At 46.5% G+C, this 15,640-nt stretch overlaps 1 protein-coding gene across 4 annotated transcripts in view; it reads right to left on the bottom strand.

The window, feature by feature from the left end:
- Nucleotides 1-15,640, bottom strand: part of JADE1 (jade family PHD finger 1) — a 64,736-nt gene that overhangs the window by 31,168 nt on the left and 17,928 nt on the right. For all 4 annotated transcript variants that reach the window (XM_045287381.1, XM_045287382.1, XM_045287380.1 and 1 more), the window contains exon 2: nucleotides 10,659-10,736. In XM_045287381.1, the coding sequence (XP_045143316.1) occupies nucleotides 10,659-10,710 (52 nt within the window). In that variant the 5' untranslated portion in view covers nucleotides 10,711-10,736. The remainder of the gene's footprint in view (nucleotides 1-10,658; nucleotides 10,737-15,640) is intronic.

The following is a 15,640-nucleotide window of genomic DNA, read 5'->3' as shown; positions in this document are numbered from 1 at the left end:
TTCCCATTACTTGAAACACTCATCTCCCAAAGCAAGCTCTGGTGTTTCCTGGGTGGGGAGCTTTGTCCCAGGAGACGGGACAAAGGACGCCGGGTCCCAGGAGAGGAAGTAAGGACTCCATGCAGTGCAGTCCTCATCTTTAAGTTTGTACTTCTCGTGTTAGGTGTAGCTCGCACATTGGTAAATGCAAACCAGAAACCTCTGGCTGACTTTCATGAAGCTTCCCCAAATGATACGATCATTATGCTAAAACTTAATCCCACCCCCAACACATCGAAGAAATCCGTACTCTCCAGAAGAAAGAACCTCAGACCAGTGGTGGAATTGTCCTCAAGTGTTGTAGCCAAATCATCTTCTTCAAGTGGCTACTCCCAAAGATATAATAATCTAACAGGCAACACGTACATCTGAAAAACTAAACTGGCTACTCTATGTGCCCAAGAAAACGACTGTTTCCTACCTTCCAAAGTTGTCTGAATGCACTGCCACTTCACCCTACCCACTCCCCGCAAAGATCCCTGGAACTGGAGGACTACCGAGTGCCAGGGCTTCCTCCCTACCACCACACCTGAGCTCCTCTCAGGCCTGACACTGCGCAGCGCAAACCACCATCCGCAGAACGGCTCCTCCGTCAGCCAGAATCAGACTTCCGACAGGTGGTCGCATTACTCAGACTACTTCACTTTTCAGTAAATATTTTAGAAAAATAACTATCTGTTTTGGGGGAAGAAGACAGTTTCCCTGCTATATTGAGTAAAATATTCTAAGTACACCGTAGTGAATAAAATATTCTAGGTACACAGGGTTGAGCCACGCCTGCAGAACTGGAACAGCACTGGCAAAAAAATGAGAGAAGCCAAATTAGGAAGCTGAAGATGAAGGTAGCCTGGTGAGTCATAATGTCTAGAGCAGCGGTTCTCAGCCTGTGGGTCTCAACCCCTTTGGGGGCCCGAACAATCCTTTCACCGGGGTCGCTGGTTTCAAAACAGCAGCAAAATTACAGTTGTGAAGTAGCAACGAAAATAACTGTTTATTTTTTTAGAGGGGGGGATGTTACCACCACATGAGGGACTGCATTAAAAGGTCGCGACACAGGGAAGGTTGAGAACCACTGGTCTAGACAGTCTTTCACCCACTGATCCTGACAGCCATCCTCCAGGCAGGCCACAGTCTGAAAGAGAGGAAGATGGGAAGACACAGACAACATCTGGATAGGGCTGCTAGAAAGTTCCAGGAGGGAAACGAAGAAGGTAGGGCATAAAGGGACGGCATGGACTGTGAGTCACTAAGGCCGAGTGCTGTAACTCCAAAGCAAATACAGTGCTACGAGTGGTACTGCAACTCATGGCGCCCCTAGAGCAGGGAGAAGCAGGGCCCCTCTGGGCTTCTGAGACGGAAGTCTGTGCGGGCTTAGAAAGCCCTTTCATCTTTCTGTCTGAGCGGCTGGGGGTTTCCAACCACTGACCCCCTGCTATGGGAGTACAAAGCTTCATCGCTTTGCCGTGGAGCAGCTGATAAGTTCAAATCGTTGACTCAGCTGTTAGCAGCAAACATCTAACTCACTATGCCACCAGAGCGCGCTCCCCAGGCCAAGTGTCATAGGTAAATAAGAGAACACAACTAGCAATTTTACCAGAATCCTTCCATTGCTGTACTTGAAAAGTAACAGAGGGAAGGAACTCTTTTCTGTCAAACACTTCGAGCTAAAGTAGAAACAAGTTCATTCTTGATTTGCTGTGACCCTTTGGCCTCTTCTTGGAGGCCTGTCAGAACCTCTCCTACATGGTTTCCAAGGTTCCCAAAGCGTGCAATTTGGTTGGCACAGAACACAACCCAAATAGTGATCATCTTTAGACCCCTCCCGAGAGCTGCTTGTACATGCTGAAAGTGGCTTCTGCCTATTTGTGTTTAAAAACAGGATGCTACAAATTCGGTTATTTGACAGTAATAAGAGAAACTCTGGTCCATACAGAAATAGATTGCTGTTCTTCTTTTTAATTTACACAGTGTTGATACAACCCAAAGGAGGGAAGGAAAATAAGGAGTCCTATTAGACTCTTTTTGCAGAACGGGAAAGACTGAAAATATCACTGGCATCAAGCATCTTAGTAGCTGATTTATAAAAGCCAGAAATGGCTACGAACTCAAACGTCTACCAAGAGACTGAAAAGACCAAGTGTGGCATGCACACACAAAGGGGGGGGGGACGGACGCTGATGCAGGTTAAAAAAGAAAAATGGAATTAAAAATAAATAAGAGGATAAAACTCAAAATAACTGACAAGTGAGAGAAGCCTCTCAGAAACCCCCAAAAGTCTCTCCTGTATTATCTTATTAATATAAAACTTTGAGGGAAACAGGTATTTTTACCTGCTTGACTACAGTGGGTTCATGGCGATAAGTCAACTGTGTACTAGAGAATGTACCTTTTAAGTATGAGCGCTTTTCTATATGTCAGTGCTATAATAAGTCAAAGTTTTTGAGTTTAAAAAAAATAGCTAAACTCAGCTGCTGAACCAAGTGAGAGTCTGGAATAGGGGCCAGAGAAAGAGGAGAAAGGTTGGCAGCAGGTTCTGGCTGCTCGTGATCTGTTCCTTCTGATTAACTTGCTCCACCCAACAATGGTTACTACTCACAGAGCTAACAGTACCAGGCAAGGAATGACTACCTGGAATATGCAATATTCCTAGATTAGTGCTGCGCAAACAGCAGAATCTTCATCAGCATGATTCTATAAGGGGACTGGACAAAAAGGCAATGCTCTTGGTCAGCATGGTGAGTAGGTCAGTCATGCACACCGAGAACCATCACTGTAGCCCAAGAACGGAAGGTGGCAGGCAGGTTCCCAAAATATACTTCTCATTTGCCTATTAGAAGATAAGCTTTGGAAAGCAAGAAATTAGGTTAAGGAAAATTTTTAAATGACACATTTAGAAATATATTGGTGGGGCCACTGCTTTCTGATTTGACTGGAACAACATCTGTGGAAACAGTTGTCTGAAATCCTCAAGCTAAAGGCTCCAGGCTCTTGACATCACTACACCTGTCCTCCCTGCAGTGAACACTACCCAAATTAACTCCCACCTGATCAAAATGCTTTCAAAATATCATAAAAAACAATGTTTCCTCCTTCAAGTTAAACTATAAAGCACTTTTTTGAAGGTATGTATTGGGGGTGGGGGGCATTCAAACAAACAGAGGCTATTAAAACACCAAAAGGATTAGAAAGTGATTTATGCTATAGCAAAACAACAGTCACTGATTTCTAAAAACTAAGCTAAGCTTACACTGGGCATTTGCTGTATTTTGTTTTTGTTTTAAGAGTGCTAGCACTTGATGGCAAAGTAAATTAAGAATATCACATGTAAGAGTTTGTTTTCTTTTTGTTGTCTAAAATCATCTTATCACACAAACACAAGAAAAGTCCCGAGAGCTCCAGTCCACTGGAGTGGCAAATTCTACCCACTGCCATCGAGTTGATTCCAGCTGATAGCGACCCTGGGGAGGAGGGTAAAACCGCCCCCTTGAGTTTCTTTAAGAAAATAGAAAGCCTCATCTGTCTTCCTCGAAGGAGTGGGTGGTTTCAAACTGCTGACCCTGCAGCCCAATGCATAACCTGCTTGCTGCTCCATCAGGGCTTCTGGATGAATCCAAGTGAATTAAAAAATTCTTGGCATGTACATATATCAGACTAAGGGCAATCTTACATATACTCGCTTAGTACTAAAAAATAATAAGTTTAAAACATTTTCCTCAGTAAGGTGCCCTGGTGACGCTACCAGGTAAATAAATGCTGGACCGCTAAACCCCAAAGTCAGAGATTCAAATCTGCTAGTCGCGGCTCAGGGAACAGGAGACTATTTGCGCTGGTCAAGATTTACAGCCTCAGAAACCCCACACCAGGGTCACTGTTGGTGGGTTTTTGTTTTTGTCTTGATCTTCCTTATGAAGACAGTAATGGGCGTAGTGAAATTAAATTTCTTAATGTGGCTCTTCATCGAAGTGTCTGTAACTCCCACCATAAGAATGGGTAATACTGCAAGTAAGGTGTGGGAAGCACCCTCGGAAGCAGGAAGAGAGAATCCTCAGACCGACCATCCAGGAAAAGGAGCGCGTTCAAGATCTCCCGCGCCTGCTCCTGGATCCCTCCCTAAGGTCATGCCACAACAAGACCTTTGGCAAGAAGACCCAGAGACAGAGCAAAGGAGCAGTGCTGAGGCGCGAAGACTGTGAAGGCAGAGTAAGAAGTAGGCTTCCTGGCCCGTGGGGACCAGATGCCAAGAGACCAAGTGGCTAGGAAGTTGAGGACCAGAGAAAGACTTGGCTGCTGGCTGAAGAGAGGCACTGCTGTGGATAAAGAATGATACATCCTTGATGTTTTCTGACCCTGGTGTGTGGTAACCTTGTTAATCCCCATAATTGTGAGTATTGTCTATGAGTTCTCTGGGGCCAGTGCAGGGAATTATCAGAACCAGCAGAAAAGGCGGGTGTTGTGGGAGGAACAGCTGGTATCAGAATAGATAAAGAAAGCTGGAGGGCGGAGGCACGTCTGACTTCTGCCTTGTGGCGACTGGCCTTGGACTGCTGTGGAGATGAATTCTTTCTCCCTTGTGTAGCTCAAGGAGGTCAGATGCAGTCCACTTGCTGTTTCTTCCGTGCATCACAGCACGTAAGCATTTTTAAGCAAGAAGCCCTTGCCCATGCAAACACTCCAGCGATACCGAGGCCTGTGAGATATTAAAAGTAGCCATAATGCTTTGCCCTAGATCTAAAATAAGGGAAAACCTCAAGAGTAAATTTTAATACGTACCCACACGTGGTAAGCCTCTCCAATTGCACAGTGCTTGAGAGGTTCAGAAACCAGCATGAACAGCAGTCTCGGTGTTCACACCACAAGTCCAAACTTGGAAAGAACTTAACTTCACACTGGCCAATGGTGAAATCTCCTTGTCTCAGACCCCACTCAGTAACAGGCTGGTGTCTTTAGAAGTGTTAACCAGCTTAACAAAGCAAGGAGATTAGACCCCGCAGTCAGCCGTCAGAACAACCGTCCACAGACCTGGGCGTACTTAGAGGCTAGGCTGCTCCCATACGGTGCCACACACGTGCCCATTGTGTTACTCTGGGTACTTTTAGAGAAACAAATTCACAGAAACTCATGTATAAGAGAGAGTTTTATATAAAGGGTAAGTGCGCATCAAGAAAACATCCCAACCCAGTGCTACCCAAGCCCACAAGTCCGACATTAGCCCCTATGTCTGACACCAATCCACAAAGTCCTCCTCCATCTCACAAAACACACGTAATGACGCCGACTGCAGGAGGAAAGTCAAATCAGTGAACGTGTAAGCATCTCAGCACTGGAGGGGTCTCCACACAGCTGCTCCAGCACCCATGGTTGCCTCGTGGTAGGTCCATGTGGCTTCTCCTCAGGGATGTCTTACAGGTAGTGAGCCTTGCCAGCTGCAGCAGGGAACTGGCTAAGGCAGCTCTACTGTGGTCCGACCATCACAAAGCAAGAGACCCGAGCACTAGAAAGGTGAGGGCTCTTCAATTAACCCCACGTGTTTATCAGCCAGATTGGCACAATAAACTAACTATCTCACCCATCTCAAAGTAAGCAAGGTTAACCTAGTCAGTGGCTATTTAATGATAAGTAAATACGCTTCCTCCTTTCACCCTGATGAAAAAAAAGTCTCTAATACCACTGTTGTTTTACGAAGGAATGACCCCACACCTACTACTGCAGTTACATCTCCAGCGACGTTGTTTCTACAACCAAATCACTTTGCTTTTCAGAAATGATTAACAAAGGCATAAGACATACAAACAGCTGGCCCCAAAATATTCCAGCACATCTAAATGCACTTGGGCTTTCACTCATTCATTTTTAAAAATAAAATGGATGTGATCAAATCTGCTTATTTGTAAGCAGCGAGCCAGAAGCCTTGCTAGAGATGTGGGGAAGCTGTGGGCTAGTAGCTGGACGGCTGCAGAAGGCCCATCGGTCCTGCAGAAGAAAGTCGGGCAGTCTGCCCCAGTAAAGATGCACCCTCGAGAACCCCGTGCAGGATCGCTACCAGTCAGAACAGACTCGATGACTGGAACTTTTTGAGAAGGGGATACAATATACTTTCTGAAGTGTTGGGAGCCCAATCTCACCACAACTCCTTGGTGTCACAAGATGCAGCTGATTGAAGAAAAGGGGCAAATTAATGGTAAAGTCAAAGATGAACAGAACTAGAGGCAGGATTAACTTTTATGCTAAAGAGAAGGACCAAATGCTTGCCTGAAGAAAATGGACACAAGAGAAGCTCAAGTTACCAAAAGGGAATCTAACAGGTGTAGCAAGACATTAAGGAATCCAGAGCAGCCACTCAAAATCTTGGTCTCTACTCATCGTTGATGAGGACATTTCAATTTCCCTCAGCAACTTTCTCTGCCAGTGCACCATCGCCAGTGCGGTAACGAGGGAAACAGGAGTGTCCCGGGCCCAGGATGGTATGCGGCAGTGTCCGCCTTAGCCACTCCAGCCACACCTCAGACCTTCTCCCAACCGGAAGGTCTGTCAGCACAGCCCTGAAATTCAGGAAAGCCCAGAGGTAAAAAACCAACACACTTCCTCCACTCCCTGTGGAACTCACTGTCAAACTCACTGCCATCGAGTCAATTCTGACTCGCAGGGTTACTATCAGCGGGGACAGAAATGCCCTGGTGGGTTTCTGAGGCTGGAACTGTTCTATGAGAGTAGAAAGCCTGCTCTTTCTCCCTCACAGGGGCTGGCGGTTTGAAACTGCGAAGCTTGTGGCTAGAAGCCCAACTCGCAATCACTAGGTCAAAGGTGCCTCTGAATCTTCTGAGAGGCACCACATCTAAAAGCAAGTAATGCAAACAGAATCACCCTTTACAATGATTCTCTCCTTCTGTACCTTCCCTAGCCCAAAGCTCCATGTTGGGGCTGGGGGTGGAGGGTTAACTGAACAGCCTTTGCTCAGAACTATTTAATTCTTGTCTTATTTCTTTAGGGGGAGTGGGGGGGATAAGTACTGATCAGAGCTGCTAATTGGCCTGAGATTACCAATACTACATAATTCCTGCCAAAAGCAACAGCACTTAATTCTTTAATTAGCCTCTGTAACTTTATTGATGATAAAATGCAATTTCCTTTAAGGTCTTTACGGAAATATTGACTGCCAGACCCCATTTCTACATATGCCAAAATCCCTAAGGGCACAGAGAGCATCTTGGTGTGGAAAGCAGGACATTAAGGGCTTGTTTCCCCAAGCCACACCCTGGCACAGTGTGTCACTTCAAAGACTGGTTGGGCCACCCAGTCCCAGGTGCCCAGCAATTAGAGCCCAGCCTGCAAATGCCCTGGCGCTACACCACCCAACCGCAGGGCTGGCCCTTGGGGCCTTTGGAGAGAGGCTTCACCTACTGTGGGTGCAGTTTGCACCTGGCCCCCAAAATGCTCATCCTGTCTCCTACTGTAAATACCACACTGGTATTACCTTGGGCCAGGCCAGAATACAAATCAAGGGCTCCAAACCCAGAGGCCAGCCAGCCTATCTGAGGCTGGTGCTCTGTGTCCCCATGCTGACATCTGCAGCTGCCTCTCCTTCACTTAGAGGTGCTTTGAGTTGAGCCTGGAGTTGCTGCCAAAATTCTGTCAGGGCTGCAGGCTGGAGAGACTGAGGAGTGGCCACTGCACACATCCAATCCTTCTTGCAAGCAGAGCTTTCTGAGAGCCTAGAACGGCCAAGAGGAAAAGCAGGGTGTGTCTCATTTCTGTAGGAAACACGCCCCCACCTCACTCCTGACCGGCAAAAGGACAACTCAAATAAGGAGGTTGGCGGAAGAGGCCTTCACTGCAAACCAACTGCTCTGAGAGGCTGGAACGGGAGGCATTCCACGGCGTGGACCTGTGCCTATGCTTATATGACCTGGGGTTCCAGGGGCCTGTTTGTCTACTGTTTGCATCCCCCACCATAAGCATTCAATCATCAAGCCCAGGCCTACAGAGCACACCCACTAAGTAACAGCAGCATAAGCTTCACACTGAACCAGACGTAAGACCCAGGACAGCCTACCACCTATCAGCATCTACCACTCCTCTTCCCTACCACTGAAACTACAACTCCGTGTCTACGGTGGCCCATGAGGGTTAACTCTCCAGTATCCAGTGGAAACTGTAGCCCTCAGGGAGGTGGGCACAGACAGGACACATTGGGAGGAGGAAGAAAAGGGTCCATCAGACATAGAAGGTGGCTGACCAGGTGACTTTTGATGGGTACGTTTTAGGGTAGGGTCTTTGGACGCTCTCCTCTTCATTCCTCTATCCAGGATTTGGAGGAAGCACTGGGTCTTCTGGTACCCCTAGGACTACTCGGGGCCGGGGGCCTCTGAACAGCTAACAGAGGCTACACTGGCCAGAGCCCAGACCTGCGCGGTCCAGTACAGGAGCCACTCACCGAGCTAATTAATTAAGTGGAATGAAATTAAAAAGTCATCTCTTCAGTCACATTAGCAGATACAGAAGCATTTCTGCCTATTGCACAGTGCTGGTCTGGGCAGCTGGCTCTAAGTATGAGAGAGAAGACTCCAGTAGAACCTTTTAAACCCAGCTCTTCCCATGGGGAAATGCGGCCACGGTGAGAGCAGACAGAGGAAGCCAGTGACCCAAACGGAAAGTCAAAATGATAGGTCTCTTAGTCTCTTATTGGGCAGTATTAGTGTGTGGAGGTAATTCATCAAACAGGTTTCTGATTAATTCTGAACCTAAAAATGAAAAAAAAAATTTTTTTAACTGCTCAAGGACAAAGCTGTTCTCAAGCAAGCAGTAAACATTTATTGAGTACTTGCAACTCAACAGGGCAATTTGATCATCACCACAGGGGGCAGAGAAGAAACACCAAAGCACGTTTTACACTCAAAAATGGAATGTCTAAAACTGCAAGCATTAAGAGAAAGCAGCTAGTAAGGGCTGGGAAATAGCACATGCTACAGGAGTTCAGAAGGTGCTTCCTGAAGGGTCTGGAAGGTGGTGGTGCCTGGGCTGCATTCGGGCACTGACTTCAGTCACTGTCTCTCCTTGAACTAAAAGGAAGAGACACTAACTATCCCAGTGCCTCTTTTGCATTCAGTCTCTCATCTCCTGAATCCAGCTTCAGTAGCTTCCACTACCTGTCCCAGAAGGACCCCTGCCCCATTCCAAGTGTTCGTCGAAATCTAGCCACAACTTGCCTTCTCATGTGACCCCCTAACATCCAACTCTCCTTCCTTCCCTAAACATCTGCCCCACACCTCTATCTAAAGCACCAACCAAACCTCCACGTTTGAGTTCCTCAACTTTTCATGTTTCTGATCCTCTCCTAAGGAACTGATTACACGTCAAGCTGCTAACTGCAAGGATGACGGTTCAAAGCCACCAGTTGATCTGCAGGAGAACGATGAGGAAGTCGGCTCCCATAAAGATTTACATCTTGGGGAACCTTATGGAATCATTTTTCTCGGGCCCATAAGGTCACTATGAGTCAAATCAACACGATGACATAGGTTTAGCTATTTGTTTTTTAAAATCGATCCACAAGGAGCCCTGAGAGTCCTGTGGGCTAGACACTGGGCCACTAACCAGAAGGCCAGCCAGTCAAAGCCCTCAGCCACTCCGCAGAAGGAAGAAAGATAAGGCAGTCTTTTCACACAGAGACTTACAGTATTAAAAGACCTAAAGAGCAGTTTTACTCCATCATACCGGGCTGTTATGAGTCAGGATCAACTCGATCGCGGTGGGTTTGGTTCAATTTATGTACATTCCCATCGCACTTCAAAAAGAGAGCTCTGCTAGCACCCTGATGCCTCTCCGAGCCGAGTTCCTTGAAAGCAGACCCAGTTCCACTCCATCACGCAGCACGGTAAACACTCACTCAAGGCTTCCTGAGTTTGATTTGCAATATAAAACATAAGCTAAGGGGCTGCAGCTCAGAGACTGTGCTGGGTACAAAATTCTCTTCTGTTATTCAAGGGAAGTGTTTCTCTGAGGAGTCTGTGAGCTTCCCAGTACACAGACACCGTGACATTTATTTTGACTGCTCGGAAGCCAACTAACTTCTGGTTCTCAGCTGCACTGTGAAAAGATGAGGTTGCCAGCGAGCTGAGGTGCAGACAGTAGTAATATTAAATACAGCCATGTTTAAATCGAGCGGAGGGCACTGAATCATGACCTATTAAAAACCTGTATTTAATATTTTCACATCACACTAGGCAACCTTCCCCCCAACCCCCAACCGCTGTGTTTCGCATTGAACTAGTTAATAATTAACTGGCTTTGATTAAGTTCCCTTTTCATAAAGACCAACCAGGAAACACCTTAAATAATATTTAGGAAAAACAGGCACCCCTGACTCTCAGGACTGAGTTATTCTTCCCTGGAGAGCCAACAGGAACCCTCAGGAACGCTCGCCTGCAGTCAGCCTTCCCTGCACAGATCCGGTTACTGACCTGCAATCGCACACTCAAGATGTGTTTCTCCCTGCCGTGGTGTCTCTGACCTGCCTGATAGGCAAAGGGCTTTGGCTATTTACAGCATTACATTTTTAAAAATCATGTTTTTACACTGACCCAAACCCTGGTCGGCTCCAAGCACAACAAAGCAGGACTTACTGCCATTGTCGTCAGAATCCTCACTGCTGCTGGGAAGGCGACCTCGTTTCATGATCTCCCCGGGAAACAGCAGGCAGCCTGCAAAGCAATGAGACAGCACTTAACCCAAGATGATAATACACAATCATCAAGTTGTGCTTCAGATGGCAGCCCAGGATTTACAGCACACAAAAGCAAACAAACGGCTCTAAGTAGCATTTGAATTGTGCACAGCAAAGAGACCAAAGATACGTAATTAGGTGCAATCATTAACAGAGCGGGTTAAAAACGGGGGTTGGGGAGGGGGAGGCTATGTCACACATCAGTAGGTCTTCAAAGGTGCAGGGGGTTTCTCTCCCTGTTCCTGACATCATTACTACAACTACTTTAAGAAGGAGTCTCTTTAGCAGGCTGGCGGCAACCACTGCAGAAAAAAATCCACAGCAGTGAACGCTGTGCTTCCTCACTACAGACGGATTCATATTTTACATGGGGTGGGGGGAAGCTATGAATGTGTGAACAGTTACACTGCTCTGGGCATAATTCTGCCTCTCAGGCAAACTTTGCTAAAACACTCCTAAGAGTTAAATGATGTAGAATTTAAGAATAAGATAAAACGGGGTATGGGGTCTTACAAATATCTCCCCATCAATCCGCAGCTGTAACATGACTTCTTTTAGACTCTCAAATCCTAGAACAGGAAGGAACCATAGACCGAGTATAATGCACATGCAGGGGTCCCTCCCTTTTACTCATTAGGAAACTGAAGCCAAAGAAAGGTTAAGCAAGCACTTGCCCAGGGGCACACAGGTGGCAGAGAGCTTCTAATTCCACACCCTGTGCTGGTTCCACAATGCTTCACCCCTACTCCTTTCAGGACAGGTACAACTGAAGGCAGCCAAACTAAGAAGTCGGTTTGCTCAGATCCCAGCCCACCCTGCCAACTCCATTCAGGTAGTTGGTGGTAAAAGGTCTCCACACCACCACTGTGTAAGACAGCATGTAGGGAACAGGGAAGTGGGCAGAGATTTAATGATCAGTGCCGTCAACTGAAATGACTTGCTATGGTTCTTCTACCCATAGTCTTTGTAACTCCCACCCCATGACTGGATAAGGCCATAAAAATAAATGTAGAGAATTCTAACTCGGGAATTGGTTGGTTTTGCCATTCATCTGGGTATAAAAGTGAGCCATCTCAGAAGCAGGAACAGAGAATTCCAAGACTACTGAGAAAAACGGGGCACCAAGCAACTGAGCATGCAAAAGCCCTGCATGAAGTGGGGTGGGAGCAGAGGCACCAGAGGCCACAGCTTCAAGACCATGAGTCAGAGTAGGGCTTTCCATTCACAGGAGTGAGTAAAACTGAGTACCTTCAGGCAAAGGCTGACTACTTAAGAGTCAAATGCCCTATAGACATTTAGCAGAGATAAAGGAGCTTTGAAACTCTTGCTGGAGGAGGGCAGAGGACCAGGGAGATGTGCCTGCTACAGACAAAAGAACTGAGGCCTTAATATTCTTTTAACTCTGACTTGTAAATTCCTTAAATAAACCCCATAAGCATGAGTACTGTCTGTGGGTTCTCGCAGCCACTCCAGCAGATTAGTGAACTAGCCAAGAGGTAGAGTGTAGTGGGAGGGATGGTTGGTGTTACAATGGGGTGGCGAAGAACGGAAGGTGAAGAAGGCATGTCTGACTTCTGCCGCAGAGGCAACATCCCCAGTGAGACATGAAGTTGGGTTCTCCTTCCCTCTTTTGCCACCAGAGGTTGTCAAGACTTAGCTTCCAGGCCACTCCCCCAGTCAGTTACGAAATTTGAAATAATCTCTGAGTTATAGACACATGGGGCAATTCTCTCAACAAATCCAAAAAGCCGTGTCAAATGAAAAGTACTGGTGACCTTGACATCTTTGAGAACCCAGATCTTAGTGCTAGATCAATGATTCTCAGAGGTGGAAGAAAGCTTTTCCAAATCAGAATAAGTATGGTAACCTGTCGTCATTCTCCCTCCCTTGGAAAAAGCACTCACTCTTCCTTCATTAAGAATCACAGCACGGATGAGGTGGCAAGTGTCCAATGAGAGTGTGGCACACGGGAGCAGAGGGGAGGAAAAGGCCGAGAACCACTATGCTGGAACAAAACTATATATATCAATGTTCCACTCTAAATGGGCCTGTTAAAGAGCCATCAAAAGTAACAGAAAAATGCGCTGCACAGTGCAGTCTGTTCCCACTTCCGAAATGGACCCAGATGACTCATTCAAATATTTGAGTCCCTAGTCTCTAAGTGCAACCACGGATTGTCCTGTGGGTGGAGGCTTGAGTGTTACTATGCGGCCGAAGTTCCCACAGATCTTTCGGATTACGGGCACATCTAAAAAATAAGGGCTGTGATCTACTCCCCAAAATCAGTTAATGCAAACAATAATGATCTGCTACCATTGTGCATGGGGTTGCCCTGCGTCTGGGCTGGCTCGAGGGCAGCCAGCAACAACAAAGTCAATATTTCTGTCATTTCAAATATTTTATATTTGAAAAACTCCCTCGATGGGGTGGGGGATGATTTCCCAACACATTGTTCAAAAACCATTGGTAAAATTCACCAAAAAGCAAACGGGACATGGGTCCTGATCTATGAGTTCTCTCTCTTAAGGCCACACCTGGTGTGCCAGGGTTCTGCTCTGTGGGCATGGTCCCAGTCCCACTGCCCACCCCACCCAGTTTCAGAGAGCACTCAGCAATGCACGACTCGGCCTCAGCAAGACCTCTCCAGCCAAAAGCCTCCACAGCCGGCTGACAAGCACCTGCGGCCACTCCCCACCTGAAATGATTGCCTTCCCTGTCCTGTCACCCTGTGGCAAAAATACCAACAGCCGACAGCTAAACACGCTTCAGCATCCTAGGGAAAGCGGCACTGGGAGGTACGAGGCGAAGAGGAGAAAGACCTCATTCCTCATGTCAGCTTCCGCATCCCAAGTGGTAAGTTCCAAAAGCAAAACCAACCCCACTGCCATGGAGTCCATTCCAACCCAGAGTGGGATGCTGAGGTTTCCCATAGAGCGTCTCCAAGAAGCAGACAGCCCTGGTCCCTTTGAACCACTGAGTTGCAGTTAGCAGCCCAACGTTGATCCAACAGTGGCACCAGGGCTCCCTAGTTAAAAGAGAACTTTAAAACAACAACAACAACAACAACAACAAACTAAAGAGGAATTCCCTAAAAGTAACAGTGTGATGCAACACAGCAAGAAGAAGGTTGCCTGCCACCTCGAGGGAGGGGGTGAGAACCACAGACTCAGAGGCTGAGGAAGCCCACAAAACACTTCCCAGCTAGAAACAAGGAGACAAATGCTCATTACATCTCCATTGATTCAGACAACTTAAATTTACCTAAATAGAAGCTTGGAAAACTTAAGAATCTTTTAAAATCAAAATGCCTTCCTCCCAGATCGCAAACACAAGTCCCAGAGAAAACACTTCAAGAGTTACTAGAGGAAAACTGCAAGCGTTGGCCAAACAGAAAGATGCTTCTAAACACACATAAATTCTCTCTTCAAGCGAAACTATACAGGGAACAGAAAAGTAAAAATAGTATTTTCCTCCTAATGAATTCCATTTTCATTCACCCTTGAAAGATCTTGAGTAATGAAGGTTGGAAATACTGTACTTCACTTCTCCAGGGAACCTGGCCCAGTAATGGGGGTTAGTGCGGGGCAGAACTTCCTCCTTTGTGGCTCTAATGTACTTAAACCTTGACATCAGGCTGATTTATCTCACCCTGGGTTACTTACTGTCTCAGGAAATCAAAACGCATGTTACTGCTATCTTTAAGATATACAACAACCCTCCCCCTAAAAAAAAAAGATATAAAACACCAGTAGTGTGTGCTGCAAACATCTGTCCACTAAAAGCCAGCGAGAGTGCAGCAGTCCTTCTGCATCATTACCTGCCCTGACTTTTAGAGCAATGGCTGGTTTTCAGCTAGACGGTGGCAGGATAAATAATAATCAATTAGAAGGGCTCCTCACAGCACTCCAGAGAAAGCAGCAAGAGAATACAGTCCCAGTCCCACAAATGCTGATATATTTAAAGGTGCTAGAAAAAAACTACTATCTCTGACATCAAGGAATTTCTGGTTTAGTTGGGGAGACAGGCAAGTTCAGGGACAGAATTCTTACCTTCCATGTGGAAGACCTGGCTCCATTTCCCACTGGATGCTTTTTATGTACAGCCACCACCTATCTGTCAGTGGGGCACAACACGTTGCTAGGATGCTGAAATGAACAGGTTTCAGCAGAGCTTCCAAGCTGAGACGGACTAGGAACAAAGACCTGACAATCTACCTCAGAAAAATCAGTGGACTCAATGATCTGATCTGCAACCAATCAAGGTACACACCTGGGCCGCATTTTGCAACGTTGCCCATGAGATCACCCATGTGTTGGGGGAATATTGACCACAGCTAACAAAAGCAGTGAGGCACAAGGCTGTATGAGAGGTGGATGGAGTGAGGGAACACATTATGGGCTAAATCCTGAAGAACAAAGAGAAGGCAGGCAGCCAGAAGAGGGAACACATGATTTCTGGGAAAGCACTATAATACACAACAGCATACACAGAAGCTAGGGTATCACTCTAAGCATCATCTCCATACTCAGAATCTTTCTATTGCATATTTCTTTACTACTATGCAGCCTCATCTTACCCTACACCCCCGGCAAGGCCCAACAAGGCCTAAAGTTTGGCTCTTTCAAGTCCTGTTATCGCAGTTTGGTCCCCAACCACGTATACCTAAATTGCTTTAAGCAGTTTTCTGTTCTCCAAGGCCGAAATTCTTTGGCTTTTCCAATTATTCTAGTGACTACATCATCTTCATGGGATTGTCATGAGTCAGAGCCTACTCCATGGCCACATATGACATAAATAACAGAGAGGTGAACCACTCCCTATGCAGAGTAAGTCCCAACTGTCCAGCCAGAAACTTAAGGGTTTCTGCCATCAGGTCTCGAA

This window comes from Echinops telfairi, unplaced genomic scaffold (genome assembly GCF_000313985.2).
Source record: "Echinops telfairi isolate 266 unplaced genomic scaffold, ASM31398v2 ScPeMD7_14;HRSCAF=57, whole genome shotgun sequence".
In the NCBI taxonomy this organism is placed as follows: domain Eukaryota; kingdom Metazoa; phylum Chordata; class Mammalia; order Afrosoricida; family Tenrecidae; genus Echinops; species Echinops telfairi.
The sequence above is the reverse complement of the archived record's forward strand: the minus strand, read 5'-3'. Positions and strand labels throughout refer to the sequence as shown.